The sequence below is a fragment of the Magnolia sinica genome, chromosome 17 (genome assembly GCF_029962835.1).
Source record: "Magnolia sinica isolate HGM2019 chromosome 17, MsV1, whole genome shotgun sequence".
NCBI lineage: Eukaryota > Viridiplantae > Streptophyta > Magnoliopsida > Magnoliales > Magnoliaceae > Magnolia > Magnolia sinica.
In genome coordinates, this window is record NC_080589.1 from 63,265,475 (window position 1) to 63,285,671 (window position 20,197).

The following is a 20,197-nucleotide window of genomic DNA, read 5'->3' on the forward strand; positions in this document are numbered from 1 at the left end:
CTCTTGCCTGTATCCTTAGTCGGATGACACCAATTGTGTGCCATGGCTGTTGGAGTTGCTCGGCCCATATCCATGAGTGTAACCATATTTGTATGATCCATATCTACATCCATATTGCGGCATAGAACTGGAGTTGCCCTGCATACTACTGACATCCATGGATTCCACACTACTGGTTACTGACTTAGTGCAACTAAGTCGCTTCTTCTTATTGTGACAATCATACTTATTCTTTGGATGAGAAGCCCGTGCTGGGACAAGGCGAGAACTATGGTCTTCGTCTTGAGTGGCATGATTAAACTCTCACCACAGTCAGTGGTCTAAGAGGCCGTTGACTCTTAATCAGACCATCGCTATTGCCACGGCGCCATTGCCACGGCGCCATTGCCACCTATTTAGCTGTTGGAGTTGTGCAGTGGAAAACCAATGTGTAGTTATGTATGGCATGTTGCATTTATTGAGTTAATTCTTGTGGAACATGTTTGTGGGTTTGAGAGTGATGCAAGACATGGAAATTAAATATGATATGCAAGATTTCAGACTTTAGATTATACTAATTTAAAAACATTCACAAAAATTCCACATCCCACATAAAGTCAAGCATTCAACAAGGGGATCTACAAGGGTCCAAGCCTACACATGCTAGGGCTGGATCAATTAAAATTATAGACCAAACAATGATCAAAGGAGAGTAAATTCATCCACACATGCAAAAGATTATTTCCCCAATCCAAGGGATTCACATGTTTCAATTTGGGAAACCCTGAGGTTGAAAAAGGGGAATAGAACTTGCGATTTAGGATAATCTAGGGTTAAGAGTTAAGTAAATATGGTGAGAAAGGAGTGAAATAGAGGAAATAGAACAACCCGAGGTGATCCACACGTGTGGACAGCGGCTGGGCCCAGACGCACGTGCATGGGATCCTGGCCGCACATGTGTGGGGCCCACGAATCTGAAATCGGTCAACTTGGGTCTGGTCGGCCAGGAAAGGTCCACCTTCATGACAAATTTCGGGATGATCGGATGTCCGGTTTGTGCACGGTGCTTCGCCGAAGTTTCAGCCCTCCTGCAGGGTCTGATTCTGCAAATCTGCTGTAGATGAAGGATTAGTTGCAAAAATGGATGAATTTGGAGATGGGATAGCTGTGGGAGATGGTGAATATTGAGGGTAGGAGGTGGGGGCGATTTAAGATAGATGTGGCTTCGTACCACGGTAGTTAGCCTTTCGAAGAAGGGAGGGTTTCGCACCCAATTAGATTTTTACAACTCAGAGAATTAGAGAAGCAGGAAAACGCAGAATTTTATTAATAATCTTCAATGAAAAAAACCTACAAGAGGTTGCCTATTTATAAGAAAACCCTATACCCCAAAAGCCGCGCCATGTGCGCACATTATTACTTAGAGACGAAGTAACAAAAATAACAACTAATCAAAGTAATCTAAACTGTTCATGATGTTCCTAATAACAATAATAAACAAAACTTAGAAGTCCTAGATTATCTAGGGTAGTGGGTCACGATCATGAGATCCAATGGTGGGATCCACATGATGATTGGGTCCACTCCAAGGAACCAAAACATAGTCATCTAACGAGGAGGCCCTCCATGGATGTTGTCATCGATCCAAATCGATGGTGGGGCCCTCCTCCCGTACATGCGTTGGGGGGGGGGGGGTGCGTGTGGGCGAGATGTCCCCATCAGAGAGGAATACTTCTAATGTGCTTGGGCACCTAAGATTAGACACGACAAGCTTGGTAGCCTAGTGAGAGTTGTGGTCCATGCATCTTATTGCCTTGGCGATCACCATACAAGGTGAAAAATGATATAATCCTTTATCTGCCAATCCCCATTGTGCAAAGTGAGGGTGAAAAATCAGTTATGACATGCCATAGCAGTACCAATACGGCTAAAAAGGCCTGATTCCTTTTTTTTTTTTTCCAACTGATCCCCCCATTTTATTGTAGATTGAAAGCTATTTTGGATATTACAACTACACATTGAACTAAAATTTGAATTGAACTAGAATGAACCATTTTGGGAAAAATTGGAAGGGGAAGGCTATCACATTTTATTTTTCTTTTCCTTCTTTTGGTTGCATTTCAACATAATGGGCCATAATCTATCATGCTTGATCTGTCATCGATTAGGGCGATTGGGTTAACTTTTAGTAGGTCAAGCCAATAAACAATATTCTTATCAAAGAATGTTTTGACACCATTAAATGCATGCTAAAAATATGAAAAGATTGATTTTGGTGTTTTACATTTTTCCTACTTTATTTATAAAATTTCAAATTTTAGGCCAGAAAATTTTGCACCAATACAAGTCGTCTGACACGGGTTTAATACACCTTGTATTGTATCATTTTTATGCCCAACCAATGCACCCTCATGCTACCGATATTCAAAACCTTGTTTATATGCGCCGCATCTAGGAATGTAGTACTTGTGTAGCCACGAAAAGGTGTTGTTTGTTGTTACACGGGTTTCATTTATTAACAGTGTTCAAGACTTGGCCACCAAGTTTGTAGTTATTTCAAATGTCATGACTCATGTTTGTAAGATATGCTATTTAAAGAGAATTTTATCAGATGACAATTTTCTTAATTGGTCTGGAGACTCCAAACCTGTCACCCCCTCACTTTCAAGTGTATTTTTAACTATAATCTTTGTTTATTTTCAGGATGGAGTGGCTCTGCCTACTACTAGTGTAACATTACCATTTGGTGGAGAAGTACGCGTTACTTATCTTTTCCTTGATTTGTATCGTTTCTACTGTTTTTCATGTTTATTCTTATGTCTGCTCATGAAAGACATTCCAACTGCAAGCACGTTTATATCAGTTGTTAACCTATATTTGCTGACTGCAATAGCTTATATAATGGATATGGTCAAGCTGTTGGAAAAGTCACGCCCCTTGGAATTGCTTGTTTCTGGTTAATGAGATAAGAAGAAAGATTTTGGGTCTCTTCGCGTTTTTTAATCATGTTCCCAGGGAGGAGTAGCACCATAGACTATGATCTTGGTAAGGAAGGTGTGCGGAGGTCCTCATAATGTAATGGAAATCAACATCATTACCTTAAGAGGTGCGCCCCAGTGGTACTCATACCACCGTAACCTTATGGTGGTGCTGGAAAAATGTGGGGCCCACTTGATGTATGCAGGACATCCAACCTGTCCATTAGATGCATGAGCTTATGTTACCCCCATGTATAAAAAACAAGCCCAATCCAACACAGGTGGGCCACATAACAGGGAACAAAATGGAAGGGAACACGCACCTTTGATTTGCACTGGGACTCACCTGAGTTGCAAAACAGCCTGATTTTTTACCAGATCATGGCAGGCCAAAGGAAGGGTCTGGATGGCCAGGATTTCATATAAACTATGTGGTGGCCCCCCTATAAATGGTAGCTGTCATTGTTTCCTGTAGTGTGGCCTACGATCAGTCTGATTTTTGGTACCAGGGGTAAATTGTAGTCACGCGTTTGACGGACAGGATGGATGTCCTTAATAGATCTCATGGGCCCCACTTCTGTCTATTACCATCGTAGCTCTTCCCTTACCTTAATGAATGGTTTGTATCCTTCTTTTTCTTGATTTTTCCTTTTTGTTTCTGGGAAAAGGAGGCATAGGTTTCATAAAACATAGATCCATGAGGACAGCATTCAATCTGTTAGTAATCCATGCACAAATAAACCAAGGAAACATGGATCAAGGAAAGAAATATTCCACAGACTCGATGGAAAATTGCTTGCAAATGTATATTGTAAGGAGAAATGGAGAAGTTTCATCCTTAGAAATAGATTGGAGATGGAAACATGAACAGATAAGGAGAAAATGAAGGAATTACCTGGACCGTTGGACGAACAGGCTGGAAAAGATCTGAAAGGATTTCCTTTGGAGAGGGGTGGCAGAAAAATGAAAATCCCATCTTATGGAGTGCGGTGAGGTGTGTAAGCTTGTTCAAATTGTGAAATTTAGCACTTCCACGGTATGGTGGTTTGGGAGGACAACAAATGGAAATAAATTGTATCGAGTAAATATGGTGTGGAGCATGGTGGTTATTTCACTAAGGCCCTGTTTCAATACAGAACTTTGGAGTGTGGCAGCCGGTGTTCGAATTCAGAAATCAATTAAAAATACGATCATTATTAGGGTTTGGAATGGGTCATGAATTTGGTTTTGGGAGGACATCTGGTGGGTGATCTGCCTCTTAGTAGTATCTTTCCCAAGCTGGCTCAAGTATCTCTTAAAAGAGAGATGCTAATATCTCATTGCTTTTCAATTTCAAATGAACAAGTTGTTTGGTCGCCTTCTTCTCGCAGAAACTTACGTGAAGATGAATTTGAAGATACGGTGAAGTGGGAAGTAGGTGATGAAAATGATAGTCGGGTGCGGAAAGCTAAAAGGTTGGCAAAATTCTAAATCAAATCCTTCCACCTGACTCTCCTTGGTCTCCCATTGCAAAGGGAAAGTGATGTAGGACAATTAACCACTTGCTCTAAAAGCTCGAACTGTTAGAGCATAGCGAATCAATCCCTTTTATCTCATAGCATAGGCCCCACATTGCATGGGTCAGGACCTCGGCCGAACCCCCTTCATGGGCCCTAAATCACATGGGTACCGCCTCACACGAGCCACCCGCCTCACAACGTCACACGGGCGGGGCCTGCCTCACACAAGCCACCCGTCTCACACGGGCCGCCCACCCCGAGTATGCCCCTGCATCCCACAGGCAACCCCACTCGAGCCCGGTGTGAAAATGCCCCTGGATTAGGAAGGGAGCCAATTGAGTCCGTTTGGTCTTATATGGGGTCTCCATGAGTCATCTTTGATTGGGTCGTGGGGAAGAATAAAGTTCTGTGTATAGATCACTTGAGGAAAAAGGCCTTGAAGAGAAAGGCACATTGTCATATCCAAAATGTGCATCCCATGCCTTTTGGATGCAAAATCAGTAGCCTATTTGTTTATTCATCGTGATTTTGCAAGGGATTTCTAGTGGAGTTTTCTTGAATCTCTTTCAGATCTTCTGAGCGATGCCTCATTCCATTTTCCCACTCTCTCTAGCGTGGCATGAGGGATGTTGCTCGCCAAATCTTCACAGAGGAACCTCTTTATTCGCAAAGAGGTCTTCCTTCCTTTGTCCAGGGAGAAGATATCTTCAGCAGGTGATGAGGCCGATGGAAGGGTGACTTAGATGATATGTTTGAATAGAGATGATAAAGGGAAAGCCAAAATATTCGAGGATCATGAAGGAGTTCTCTCTGAAACTCACCAAGAGGAGGGTTAGAAGACCATCAGAAAGAAGAGAAGGGCGCATAGGGAATTAAGAGGGTCTTCAGCTCTGGGCTATCCTACCCTTTTCGTTGACAGTTTCTTGCTGGATTGGAACGAGAACCGTTTCCTCAAACTGTTCGAGCGCTACGGCTGAGTAATAGAGGTGGTGATTCCTTAAAAGAGAAAGGATGGTGGCCCTTGGGGTTTTGCATTTATGCGGATGCATTCAATGGAGGAGCTAGAGTAAGCCAATATCCAGATCCATGGTCGGATATTCAAGGGAAGGGCAATCTTAGTTCAAAAGGATCATTTCAGAATGGAATTGAGGATCAACAATGGATGCCAAAAGGGAGTTATAGATCACAGTAGGGATCACGTCTCTAACAGGGCATTAGGGAAAGCTAGTGCGAAGGAGGCAAGGGCCCAAGCAGGAATTATCAAGGGGCGGAGGGAGTCAGGGGAGAGGGGGAAGGACAAAAGAATCTGAGGGCGGTTGGTGTGGAAATATATGTAATTTTTGTGTGTGTGTGTGGATCTATGTGTACTCCTGTGGAGCATTGTAACATTTCCTTCAAAATTAATGTGTGTGTGTGTGTGTGTGTCATTAGACTAACTCTAACACTACATTTCTTGCTCTAGCCATCTCTCACTCTCTCCCCTTTCTCTTTTCTCTTTTATGCTTCTCCAGATTTCTTGTGCAATAGATATCTACTTGGTATCAGAGCCTATGATTAGTGGGACCTGATCACAACATTTTGTAGTGGGGCCCACGGGTGATGTCATCTGTACGTATGGGTGGTGTCAGCAGTGTACGACTGATGGTCTTTTTGGAGCAAGAATGTATGGGATCTGGTAGATCTGGATTTTAGAGGTATAATAGCGATTTTCTGCGATTTTTGGAGGTGTTTTTCGTGGCGTTTCAATGAAAACAGAGAAAAATTGGAAAAGTCTTGATTTTGTTGTTTCTTGCTGTGTTGTTTTCTGAAGGATTTTCGGGTAAATGTTCCACATGGGTTAGGTGTGATTGATCAAGAGCAATATCTAGATAAAAGTATCACAAAGCTTCGTCAAGATTTGAGTGTGCTATGGGCCTATGGCATGTTTCGTGATAAGCGGGTGCCGTCGAACCTTGTCTTTAAATCTTTTGTTGGGATTTCTTTATTATCACTTTTCCCGATGTTATGGGGTTGCAGTGTACAATCATGTTGCTAGGATTGCATCTTGTTCTGTGCCTAGAAGTAAACTACGCACACAAGGTGTTCAAAATGCTTCACTCGACTTTGCATGGAGGATTTTCACAAGTGGTAGATCTTTTCTTCTCAGTTCATCATCTCTTCGTTTATCAGCCCTTGTTGTTTGTTGTGAGTTTAGTTCACTCACATTGTATTGCATGTGATGCACACAAGTCTCCACATGTTATTGTGTGTGTTCTCTCGAGTGTTGCACGTGATGCACACTCATTTATTGTGCAAGTTGCACTTATTTGTGACTTGTGAGAGAATGTGACATGTGGATGACAAGTTTGTGACTCCATGTGTACTTTTGTGAAGCATTGTAACATTTTCTTCAAAATTATGTGTGTGTGTGTGTGTGTGTGTGTGTGTGTGTGTGTGTGTGTGTGTGTCATTAGACTAACTCTAACACAACACTTCTTGCCCTAGCTGTCTCTTCCTCTCTCCTTTCTCTTTTCTCATTTACCAGATTTCTTGTGCAACAAATTTCTATTGTTTGATCCTAAGGGAGGAGTTTTTTTTGTTTTTTGCCGAGGAAGGTATAGGTGAGGTCTGGGCATGGAAAGCAAAGGGTGACAATGGGTTCGTAGTCAGGGTGAATCCAAAGGTGTTGTTGACTACCCGACCCCAGTTGGAGCACTCGCTATTCGTTCAAACCAAGGAGGGAACCTCTCTCTCTCTCTCGGAAATTCAAATATGGTTCCAGGCCTGTTGTGGCCTCAAGGAAAAAGACTGCCTATTCAAGCCAATGGGAGAAAAGGATATGTGGGTTTTCGTCAGATCCGATGTGAACTTGGATTTCATAATTGTAGTGGGAGTTGATGGGCCAATAATGGCGGTTCTCAAGTCGGCGAAGAGATCCTTCTTCAGAGAGGTCGAAGTGTAGTTTTTGCTGGAGATCTAGGTCAAGGGGGTGTTTGAAGCCTTGGGTTCTTGCTTGGGGGTGCTTATAGCCATCGATCCAGCGACAAAGAGTGGAGAAGATATTAACATCGCTCGAATTTGCGTCAAGAGGAGATTGCTATTTTCGGATCCAAACTCTTTGACGATCTGTATTGGGGATGAAAGGATCGAGGTGGGGGTCATGAGGGAAATCAGTTGGAAGAAGTAGACCCTTGTAGATGGGGCGAGGAGTGGGAGAAAAGGGCTGGAGGGAGGAGGGTGGAGAATTTCGACCATGGCGGGGGCAAGGAAGATGAAGCACTAGTCTGATACTCTTGTGGACTACAAATGGAAGAGATTCGTATGACAGGGGAGACATATTGCTTCAAGAAGGATTGTTTTTTTTTTTGGGGGGTGGGGGGTGGGTTGTACTGGAGTCAGAGTCCTTGATTGGTGAGAGGACGACGTGTCCTCAGCTGCTCCCAACGCCAACTTTGCCTTTTATATTCAGTGATGACGTTCTCTCCCAGTTAGAGGCTTGGGCTCTTTGTCAGGCCTAAAACCAGGTTCAGACCATAAATGCTATAATCAACGAGGTTTGAGAGAGAGATAAGAGGCTTAGACCTAGCCTTAGAGTCGTTTTGCCTTGTTTAAGCGACATGTTTCAGGGTTCGGAGGCTGTGGTTTTGACACGTTCAAGCATGATAGCAGCTCCCTATCTTCTTGTGCCACATGGCAAAGACGACAGTGGCTATTGGATCACCTTTTCGTAGACCCCTTGCTCTCGATCCATCTGTATGAATGAGCCTCCTCTGATTGCCCCATAGCAACGATGGATATAATGCCTCTTGTCCCTACACGTGTATCAAAGGAGCCTAATGTTCACTCGTGCCAACCACGCCACATGTGACAAACTTAGGGCTATGTTTGCATGTGTCTTAGAACTTATTAGTTCGTATGAGGGGTTCGACTTCTAATCTTATTTTTGGGGGTGGGGATGCTTTTGCCTTTGTTTTTCTCACCCCACTTGCCTTTGGCGTCCATTCTCTTTACCGAAGACCCAAGTCTGGGAGCAGTATTTGAAGCTATTTCAGGAGAGGTTGACGAAGAGTCCCGTGATAGAAGATATGCAACTACTAACGCACTTGTAGTGGAGGCTTGCGTTAAAACTTAGGTGGACGACAATCTTTTCTTTTCAGTTGAAGAGGCAACCAATGTTGATTTCTTCAACGATGCTTTGGATGTTACTCCCCTCTAGGCTGCCAGAGAAATTCCGGCACAGGTCATCAAAGGTCCCTAACTATCCTTTCCCGACGCTTCCTCTTGGGATCCTACTAGCAGCCACATAATGTCGGAAAGGGAGTTGGTTTGGTACTGTGGTATGTTGGATCGTGTAAGAAAATTGATCGGGCTATCGTTTATAGTAAGTAATGAAGACGTTCAGGCTTTTATTCAGTTCATGGAGCACAGGGGAAATCAAAAGCTTAAAGAGATGCAATTGTGGATCTCTAAGACGAGGAGTCTTAAGGGATGGGGAGATCTATTAAATCTAGAATGCTCTGTTAACTACGAATCCACCTGTAAAAACAGTGGTGTGAGAAGAGGAAGGGGTTCCAGATTAGTTTCCCAATGAAGATGTTAAGTTGGAACATCAGGGGCCTGGGTAGCCAGGACAAAATGGTTCATGTTAAAGAATTCTGCAAAAAATACAAGGTGAGTATTCTAACTATTTAGGAGACTAAATTAGACGTCTTCGACTAAAAGATTCTCGATTCGATATGGGGCATCAAGAACAAGGGATGGGTGGCTCTTGATGCACCAGGATCTGCGAGAGGCATGTTAGTCGCATGGGATAAAAACATCTGGGACTCAGAAGAAACTTTGGTAGGATCCTTCTTAGTCTCTATGGTGCTGAAGGAGAGAGCATCAAATTTCAAATTGTTGTTCTCCTCTATGGATGGCCCGTGCACTCTTGCCAATGGACAAATTTTCTAGGCTAAGCTAAATGCAGTCTGAGCTAAATTCAGTTATCCATGGTGCGTGAGTGGTGACTTCAACATTGTTAGATTTATTCATGAGAAGTCAAACGGGGTCGAGAGTCACTATCAACATGAAAGGTTTTGAAGAATGGGTTCACCATAATGAACTGATAGACATCCCGATGATCGACACTAATTTCACATGGACTAATGGGAGAGTCAAGCTGATTCAGTCCAGATTGGACATATTTTTGTTATCATTAGCGTGGGTTGACAAATTTCTACTTGTTTCTTTATGAGGTCTCCCGAGACCCACTTCAGATCATCGTGCCATATTATTAGACATTGTAGAAGACATTTGGGGACCCAAACCTTTTAGGTTTGAACTTATGTGGCTGGAAGCCAAAAGCTTATGGGTCTCCTTAAAAATTGGTGGTCGTCCTTCATTGCGTCAGGGACTGCAGGTTATCGGCTGTCCCAAAAGCTCAAGATGCTCAAAGGAAAGTTAAATGAATGGAAAAAGGAATTTCTAAAGCATCGAAATAGTGCTGTGGAAAACATGTTGTCTGAAATACATAACTTAGACATCAAGGAAGAAGGGGGTGAATTGAATAAGGAAGATTGCCAAGAGCGTGACTTGTTGATGACGGATTACTCTAAATACCTGAAGGAAGAGGAGATTAACTGGAGGCAACAAGCGAGAGCAATTTGGTTAAAAGAGAGACAAGAATACACGCTTCTTTCATAGTATTGCAAGTGCAAGCGCAAGAAACAACCGAATCAACTCATTGGACATAGATGGGACCCGATTGATAAAAAGGACCAAGTTTGCTTGGCTATAGTGAACTTCTATTCAAAGCTTCTATCTAGTGAAAGAAGGAGAAGACCTTTGCTGGACAACTTATCGTGTGATTGCATCTCACAAGCGGAAAGGGAGTCCCTTGAGAAGCTAGTCTCAAAAGAAGAAATGAAAAGTGCGGTTGATTCATTCGGCAAAGACAAAGCCTCGGCTCTAGATGGATTTCCGTTGACCTTCTATCAAGTATTTTGGGAAACAGTTAAAAAGGATGTCGTCTACTTTGTATCTAAATTTTATGACAAGGACTGGCTGACTAAAGGGTCGAGAGCTACCTTTATTGCAATTATTCCTAAGCAGGGGGCTAACTTGCTCAAAGACTTTTGGCCTATTAGCCTAATCGGTAGTCCCTACAAGATTTTGGCCAAAGTCTTCGCTTCCAGGTTTAGGAGGGTCCTCCCCTCCGTCATCTATGAGAATCAAGGCGCCTTCATAGCTGATAGACAAATTCTTGACAATGCATTATTTGCCCACTAGTGCATTGATTCAAGGTATAAATAAGGAGAAGATCAAAGGAGTGGTCTACAAGCTAGACATTGAAAAGGCCTAAGAATACGTTGATTGGGATTTTCTAGAATATATGCTGGGCAAAATTGGATGCGAGGGCAAATGGATCCAATGGACGCATGAATGTATATCTTCAATTACCTTCTTGACTCTTATTAGCGGTTCTCCCAAAGACATCTTCAAAGCCTCAAGAGGCTTAAGGCAAGGTGATCCCCTCCCCCTTCTTGTTTGTGGTAGTTGCGGAAGCACTTAGCAGAATGCTGACAAGAGGCCAACAAGTGGGTCTCATCTCAGGCTTTAAAGGGGCAAGAAACGCGACCAACAATTCTCACATTCAATTCGCAGTTGACACAATTTTATTTTGTGATGTAGATATCACCATGGTGGATAATCTTAGAAAAATAGTTGGCTATTTTGAAGAGGTTTCAGGTCTTAAGGTGAATGTGATGAAGCAAAATGCCTAGTGGATGAATTGGCAATCTTAGTGGATGTGTTTGGATGTAGCACTGGATCCAATCAAGAAGGTAAGCTGTGGAGAGAGATTGTCGTGTCTAAATATGTGATCCAAGAGGGCGGATGGGAGACCAAAACATCCTCTCATTATCGAGCATCCGGTATTTGGAGTCCATCATATCGATAGACTCATTGTTCAAGCTTGGGGCAGTGTTCTCTCTTCGTAATGGGCAACACATACGGTTTTGGGAGGATCCTTGGTATGGGGAGAGATCCTTGGAGTTAGATTTCCCATCGTTGGTATCTCTAGCCTCTCGAAGGAACATGATGGTTGATTCTTGCTTATCTTTATCTGGAGCGCATGGAGTGTTGTGCCCCTCTTGCAGGAGGGGCTTATCAGATGAGGTGGCGGATGACCTTGTTTGCTTATTGGAAAGGCTTCACAATGTATATCCCTTTCTGGATCAACAAGATTCTATGGTATGGATGGATGCTCCTTTTCGGAAGTTCTCAGTGAAGTCATTTTATAAGAGGCTCTCGGGCTTGTTGGAACCAAGGGGAGGAAGGGAGCATTTTCATGCATTCTGGTTTTATGGGGCCCCTCCTAAGGTGGCTTCGTTCGCTTGGTTAGTAGGGAGGAATCAAATCTTAACTATAGACAACCTACAACGTAGATCCACGAACCTCCCCAACGTGTGCCTAATGTGTCACAATGATGCGGAGTCGGTTAACCACCTCTTCATCCATTGCACTTTGGCTAGGCAAGTCCACCTTTCTATAGACCTTTGTAGTCAAGTGGGTCATGCCCCAATCGATTGGGGACTTTTTTTGGTCTTGGCATGGCAGCCCCATTCCCAAAGATGGGCAAGTCCCCTGGTGAATGGCTATTCTAGTCATTCTTTGGAATACTTGGTGGGAGCATAATCAAAGATGCTTCCTCAACAAGCAAGGTTCGTGGATTGATGTGTCATCACAATCCAAAAGGGATGTAATAGAGTGGCTGGCTGGGGCAAAGAGTGTAAATTTCGTTGAAATCTCTATTTTGTTTGGGATGGGTTCACCATAATGAACTGATAGACATCCCGATGATCGACACTAATTTCACATGGACTAATGGGAGAGTCAAGCCGATTCAGTCCAGATTGGACAGATTTTTGTTATCATTAGCGTGGGTTGACAAATTTCTACTTGTTTCTTTATGAGGTCTCCCGAGACCCACTTCAGATCATCGTCCCATATTATTAGACATTGTAGAAGACATTTGGGGACCCAAACCTTTTAGGTTTGAACTTATGTGGCTGGAAGCCAAAGGCTTATGGGTCTCCTTAAAAATTGGTGGTCGTCCTTCATTGCGTCAGGGACTGCAGGTTATCGGCTGTCCCAAAAGCTCAAGATGCTCAAAGGAAAGTTAAATGAATGGAAAAAGGAATTTCTAAAGCATCGAAATAGTGCTGTGGAGAACATGTTGTCTGAAATACATAACTTAGACATCAAGGAAGAAGGGGGTGAATTGAATGAGGAAGATTGCCAAGAGCGTGACTTGTTGATGACAGATTACTCTAAATACCTGAAGGATGAGGAGATTAAGTGGAGGCAACAAGCGAGAGCAATTTGGTTAAAAGAGAGACAAGAATACACGCTTCTTTCATAGTATTGCAAGTGCAAGCGCAAGAAACAACCGAATCAACTCATTGGACATAGATGGGAACCCGATTGATAAAAAGGACCAAGTTTGCTTGGCTATAGTGAACTTCTATTCAAAGCTTCTATCTAGTGAAAGAAGGAGAAGACCTTTGCTGGACAACTTATCGTGTGATTGCATCTCACAAGCGGAAAGGGAGTCCCTTGAGAAGCTAGTCTCAAAAGAAGAAATGAAAAGTGCGGTTGATTCATTCGGCAAAGAAAGCCTCGGCTCTAGATGGATTTCCGTTGACCTTCTATCAAGTATTTTGGGAAACAGTTAAAAAGGATGTCGTCTACTTTGTATCTAAATTTTATGACAAGGACTGGCTGACTAAAGGGTCGAGAGCTACCTTTATTGCAATTATTCCTAAGGAGGGGGCTAACTTGCTCAAAGACTTTTGGCCTATTAGCCTAATCGGTAGTCCTTACAAGATTTTGGCCAAAGTCTTCGCTTCCAGGTTTAGGAGGGTCCTCCCCTCCGTCATCTATGAGAATCAAGGCGCCTTCATAGCTGATAGACAAATTCTTGACAATGCATTATTTGCCCACTAGTGCATTGATTCAAGGTATAAATAAGGAGAAGATCAAAGGAGTGGTCTACAAGCCAGACATTGAGAATGCCTAAGAATACGTTGATTGGGATTTTCTAGAATATATGCTGGGCAAAATTGGATGCGAGGGCAAATGGATCCAATGGACGCATGAATGTATATCTTCAATTACCTTCTTGACTCTTATTAGCGGTTCTCCAAAGACATCTTCAAAGCCTCAAGAGGCTTAAGGCAAGGTGATCCCCTCCCCCTTCTTGTTTGTGGTAGTTGCGGAAGCACTTAGCAGAATGCTGACAAGAGGCCAACAAGTGGGTCTCATCTCAGGCTTTAAAGGGGCAAGAGACGCGCCCAACAATTCTCACATTCAATTCGCAGATGACACAATTTTATTTTGTGATGTAGATATCACCATGGTGGATAATCTTAGAAAAATAGTTGGCTATTTTGAAGAGGTTTCAGGTCTTAAGGTGAATGTGATGAAGCAAAATGCCTAGTGGATGAATTGGCAATCTTAGTGGATGTGTTTGGATGTAGCACTGGATCCAATCAAGAAGGTAAGCTGTGGAGAGAGATTGTCGTGTCTAAATATGTGATCCAAGAGGGCGGATGGGAGACCAAAACATCCTCTCCTTATCGAGCATTCGGTATTTGGAGTCCATCATATCGATAGACTCATTGTTCAAGCTTGGGGCAGTGTTCTCTCTTCATAATGGGCAACACATACGGTTTTGGGAGGATCCTTGGTATGGGGAGAGATCCTTGGAGTTAGATTTCCCATCGTTGGCATCTCTAGCCTCTCGAAGGAACATGATGGTTGATTCTTGCTTGTCTTTATCTGGAGCGCATGGAGTGTTGTGCCCCTCTTGCAGGAGGGGCTTATCAGATGAGGCAGCGGATGACCTTGTTTGCTTATTGGAAAGGCTTCACAATGTATATCCCTTTCTGGATCAACAAGATTCTATGGTATGGATGGATGCTTCTTTTCGGAAGTTCTCAGTGAAGTCATTTTATAAGAGGCTCTTGGGCTTGTTGGAACCAAGGGGAGGAAGGGAGCATTTTCATGCATTCTGGTTTTATGGGGCCCCTCCTAAGGTGGCTTCGTTCGCTTGGTTAGTAGGGAGGAATCAAATCTTAACTATAGACAACCTACAACGCAGATCCATGAACCTCCCCAAAGTGTGCCTAATGTGTCACAATGATGCGGAGTCGGTTAACCACCTCTTCATCCATTGCACTTTGGCTAGGCAAGTCCACCTTTCTATAGACCTTTGGAGTCAAGTGGGTCATGCCCCAATCGATTGGGGACTTTTTTTGGTCTTGGCATGGCAGCCCCATTCCCAAAGATGGGCAAGTCCCTTGGCGAATGGCTATTCTAGTCATTCTTTGGAATACTTGGTGGGAGCGTAATCAAAGATGCTTCCTCAACAAGCAAGGTTCGTGGATTGATGTGTCATCACAATCCAAAAGGGATGTAATAGAGTGGCTGGCTGGGGCAAAGAGTGTAAATTTCGTTGAAATCTCTATTTTGTTTGGGATGGAAGACTGGGTCGTCTTAGTCCTTTGTTTGTGGTTCTTTTTTGCTGTTTGGACATATTGTCTTGACTGTCTTCTTTAATAAATCTCATTTTATCCTTCAAAAAAAAGTGTTCTACAATTACCTAGTAAACTGTGCTGACTGTGAGATTAAAATCTTTCCTTGTTCTTTAGTTTATTGTTTGGTGTTCACCTCTTTGTTTAATAGTATATCCAATCAAATTATTCCTTCATGTCTTGCAGGATATATCTAGGTGCCTTTTATGGGTTCAACGACACCATCAGACCTGGCCAACAATTCGCACTGATCCTTTGGCTAAACCCGTTGACTTATTGATGCTCAACAAGTTGAAAGAATCATATTGTCTCATTTGTGTAAGTTTTTTTTTAAAAATTATTTTATTATTATTATTTTTGTGTGTGGTTTACTGGAGTACTCTTTATTGCTTATGTGATTTAGAAATAATTTTTTTATTCAATCTCAAACGAATATAAGTTGTTTCTTTAAGTTTAATTCCTGTCAGTTCCATTTGTCGATCACTGTTAGAGTCAAGTCTTTCTTGGACTTAAAAAAGTCCTTGAAGGATAAAGTCCTGTAACTGAGTTAATAGAATGAATACAACGTTTATCTAGAAAGATTCTAGAAGTCTTATCATTTATCAAGCTTATCTAAAGAGATTGTTGAGAGTTTCTCAAGCATGTCTAAAAGATTTACTATTTAGGAGGTTTGTATAATTAAAAATTACATGGATACCTTCACAATAGTGTGTAGAAATTATGTATTACAGGATAATCCTCATAGTATGTAAAACTTTATTAGAATCCCTCATACTGCACACATCCTTAACAGTCCCCATTGAACTGAGGATATTTAGAGATGTGACAGTCAAATAGCATTTAAGCCACTGAAATGGTCTGTTGAGGGAGGTAGGGAGGGAGGGAGGGAGGGACATGATTGGTGGTTGTTAGCCCAATCGGCATCACTATAAACTGCAATCGCAAAGATGGAACAAGGATGTATGTAGCATCCATGATCAAGTTGATTAGGATCTTTTGTAAAAGATGTTTTTGGTCTTTGCCGATTTGGACTATGATTAAAGATCTTTGATAATCTTACATGTATGTTTAACTTTGGTGGCCCGGGCACACTTGATGGAAGACTCCTCTTTAACTAATTGTAGTGGTGGAGCTAATGGTTAATAAGATGCGGGGCGTTTTAGTAAGTACCAAAACTTAAATTATTATATGAATTCCATAGGTCCTCTCCCCCCCCCCCCCCCCCCTAAAAAAAAAAAATCGTTCTAAAAATTTAGGGTTTTGGGATCTTTTTGTGAAAGATGTTCTTGGTCTTTGCTGATTGGGACTATGATTATAGATCTTTGATAATCGTACATGTATGGTTTACTTCGGTGGCCTGGGCACACTTGATGGAAGACTCCTCTTTAACAAATTGAAGTGGTGGAGTGAATGGTTAATAAGATGAGGGGCGTTTTAGTAATTACCAAAATTCAATAATTATTTGAATCCTATAAGCTCTCTCTCTCTCTCTCTCTCTCTCTCTCTCTCTCGTTCTAAAAAATTAGGGTTTCGGGAATGGGAAAAAATAAAATAAAACAGATCACCATTTTCAAAATCAAAATCGAGAGCTTTCTTCACAAGGTCTGCAACTAAGATATCTCTATTTGATCTTGTTTCTCATACAATGAGGCAGCTCTCTTCTTCTCTTAGATGTTCTAATCATGGTAGAAAATCATATTTATTGACCTCTTTTGTTTACGTGATCACATGCCTGCTGCAACAATATAAATGCTACTTGTGTAAGGGAATGGAGCAGTGATCTTTGCTGTTGAGCTTACTTAACCTCCAAATATCGTAGTATAGGGCTCGTTAATAATGTTTGCATTTTTAGAATTAAATATCATAGTATAATTTTTTATTTTTTTGTAATGTAAAAGTGAAATGAAATAGAAGAGAGGGAGAGGAGATAGGAAAAAGAAAATGGAGAGAGAAAACTAGGGTTAGATGTCCCTACTCTCTCCCTCTTAATCAAGGTGTTCCGTATCCGTTACGATACGCTCGTAAAGGCCGATATGTATAGGTAACGGCCATGACCGTTACGCGATACGGCGGTGAAAAGGGACAGTTTTTTATTTTCTAGATATTTTTTCAGAATTTTTCGGACAAAAGAAAATTTTCAACCGTTACGGGGGTCGTAATGGTCGTTACACCCCCGTATTGGCCGTTATGGCCGATACTCGTATCGGTAATGGTGGTGACTGTTACGACCACCGTTACCGATACGGAATACCGTGCTCTTAATATTAAGTTATAAAAAGAAAAAAAGAGAAAAATATCCTCACTTACAAGCAATATAACATGTGCATATTAATTGCACATAATAAGCTGAATAAAGGGACACATGGACCAAACTAAAGACTAGGTGGGTTGTATAACCGTGCAACACCTTATTACAATCATCTAGGTGATTATACAGGTCCACATCTACAGTCATTAACACTCCCCCTCAACCTGGAGCATAGATGTCATCCGTGTTTTAAATTGCGAATAGCATGTAGAATAATGTTCGCCCCTTCAAAGTGTGAAGCATAAGCTACATAGCATGTAGTGAAGGCTACATGCTACTTATAGATTTCTAATTAAGGTTGTGCTTGGTTGCACCAAATATCATGAAATTAGATTGGTTAAAAATGAGATTTCATGGTATTTGGTGCAACAAACACAACATAAAATAGTAGGAAATATAGGGCAAAGAGTAAGTATAAAATGAAGGAGCAGCTAAATTGATTTAATATTGTTACTTCTATTATTTCACTAAACTCATTGAAAAGATCTAATTTTTATTGAAAATGCAAAATGTAACAAATCATTGAAAACATAAATTGATTTTAATGTTTTAATGAAATATAACTTTTAATGTAAGCTCAGAAGCTTCTATCATAGGTTGTAGCATGTAGAGTATGCAAGCTAGCATGTAGTGTAGGCTAAGTTGAGCTATCTTCATCAGCTACATTGTGTTTAGGCTAAGCAATGCTATGTGGCATATGCTACATGCTACATAGCATAAGCTATTTAAAACACTAGATGTCATTGACGCTGAGTTTGGAATAAATATGTGTGGACTGATTGTGGCCGAGAGCTTTGGTTAACACGTTAGTAAGTTGATCTTGAGACCAAACATGCAATGTAGAAATTTCACTACTAGACACCTTACATATGAGATGACAAACTTCAATAACCTTGGTTCTCTCATGATAAAATGGATTATTGGTAGTATGGGAGGTTGCTTGATTATCGAGAAATGAATGCATTGGTAGGTTCATTGCAAATCGTTTCCTTTAACAGCTTCTGATCTCAAAGGTGGTATGAGCCAATGCCCTATATTATTCTTTAGCGCTTGATCAGGCTACAATAGTATGCTTCTTACTCTTCCATGTAACCGAATTCCCTCTCACAAATGTACAATACTTGGTAGTAGAGCATCTATTGGTTGGAGAATGTGCCTAATCTACACTAGGATACCCTATAGCTTGTTGATGATTATTCCTTATATATAAAATTCCTTGGCTTGGTGCTCCTTTAAGATATCGCCGAATCTGAACAATATCATCTATGTGAGGGACCCTGTTAGAACTCGTAAATTGGCTTACCACGCTAACGGCATGTGATATATCTTGCCTAGGGATAGTTACGTAGATATGCTTTTTGTCCAATATTCCATGCCTTCCTAGGGCCTCAACTGCATCTTCTTGACCATTAACCAGTTTATGATTTGAATCTATTGGCGTATCAATTGGCTTACTACAGTTGATTAGATGGGGGATTTCTTTCAAGCCTGATGGAGGCAATCATATTCGTTTTTGGCTTGATCCTTGGTGTTGCGAGCACTCGCTCCAATCCCTTTTCCCAAGGATTGCCTGTCTAGCTCCTGATAGATCGGTTATGGTTGCAAAGTGCTTTTCCATGGTAGAAGGATCGGTTGTTTGGTCGCCCCCTTGTTGCAGAAATATGTTGGATGGCGAATTGGATGAGTTTGTATCTCTTGTGAGCCTCCTCTAGTGTTAGGCCGGATATTATTGAAGAAGAGTCGATGTATTGGAGGCTTCATCCTTCGGGGAAGTTTTCAATGAAGTCCTTATTACTCTTCGTCTCGAGAACCCCTTCTCATTCAATTCCGCCCAATCTGTTCCACTTTTGGTTTTATGGAGCTCCGCCTAGGGTGGCTATTTTTGTGTGGCTCCAAGGTAGGGGAAGAGTGCTCACGGTGGACAACCTAATTAGGAGATCATTGATCCTTCCAAATATCTATCTCATGTGCATGCTAGATGGGGAATTAATCGATCATCTTTTCATCCATTATTCCTTCGCTCGCTCTATTTGGTGTCGCTTCCTCTATGAGTTGCATGTTGCTTGGATCATGCCTAAGTCTGTTAGTGAGCTAATGCGGGCATGACATCGAGGGTAAATTTGGGAAGGCTTTGTGGTGGTTGCTTCTGGTGGTGGTTTTTGTGGTGTGCGGAATGGTTGCTGCTTTTGAAATGAAAATGTTTGTATAGGAGAGGTTGTGAGTAAAGTTAAGTTTTTAGTGTCTACTTGGCCAATTTTTGGTTAGTCACCCTTGATTTTGGGATGGGGCTTCTATTCTTTGTCCGCTTGTATGGTCTTTTAATAAATTGTTGTCATCTCTCAAATTTATTCATTTTTTTCAACTGGCTTACTACTAAGCTTGTATTTGTGAGCAAATCCAAAAAAATATTTCATTTGATATAGATTAATGCCTCACTTTGATCTGGCAACTTGTAATTCAAGGAAATATTGACTCCTTTGTAATCAAAATTTCGTCCTCATGTAGTACATCTAATATAATTAAACCAGAAGTCCCTCTTCATATGAAGACCGGATGATAAACATGACTTACAAAAAAAATGTAGGAAAATATAACCATGTGGAGTTTAACAAACTGGGCATGCAATATCTGCTTCAATCAATAAATTGTCTCTCTCAGTTTATGAACCATATCTGACTCCCCTAAGGAACAAACCCAAGTTGTTGCTCCATAGGTATGTTGTAACGGTAACAGTGGGCATAATAGCCCACCGAAAACCGTTATGCATAACAAGCCGTTATGCCCTCATAATGGTCGAAATTTTCGTTTTAGTAAAAAATCCAAAAAAAATGTTGGAAAAATTAGAAATATTGAGAGGATTCCGAATGTATTCTTTTG

At 41.6% G+C, this 20,197-nt stretch overlaps 1 protein-coding gene across 2 annotated transcripts in view; it reads left to right on the forward strand.

Moving 5' to 3' along the window:
• LOC131231889 (actin-related protein 9) overlaps window positions 1–20,197 on the forward strand; it is a 99,052-nt gene that overhangs the window by 42,467 nt on the left and 36,388 nt on the right. For both annotated transcript variants that reach the window (XM_058228239.1, XM_058228238.1), the window contains exons 11-12: window positions 2,683–2,733; window positions 15,199–15,330. In XM_058228239.1, coding sequence (XP_058084222.1) covers window positions 2,683–2,733; window positions 15,199–15,330 — 183 coding nt within the window. The remainder of the gene's footprint in view (window positions 1–2,682; window positions 2,734–15,198; window positions 15,331–20,197) is intronic.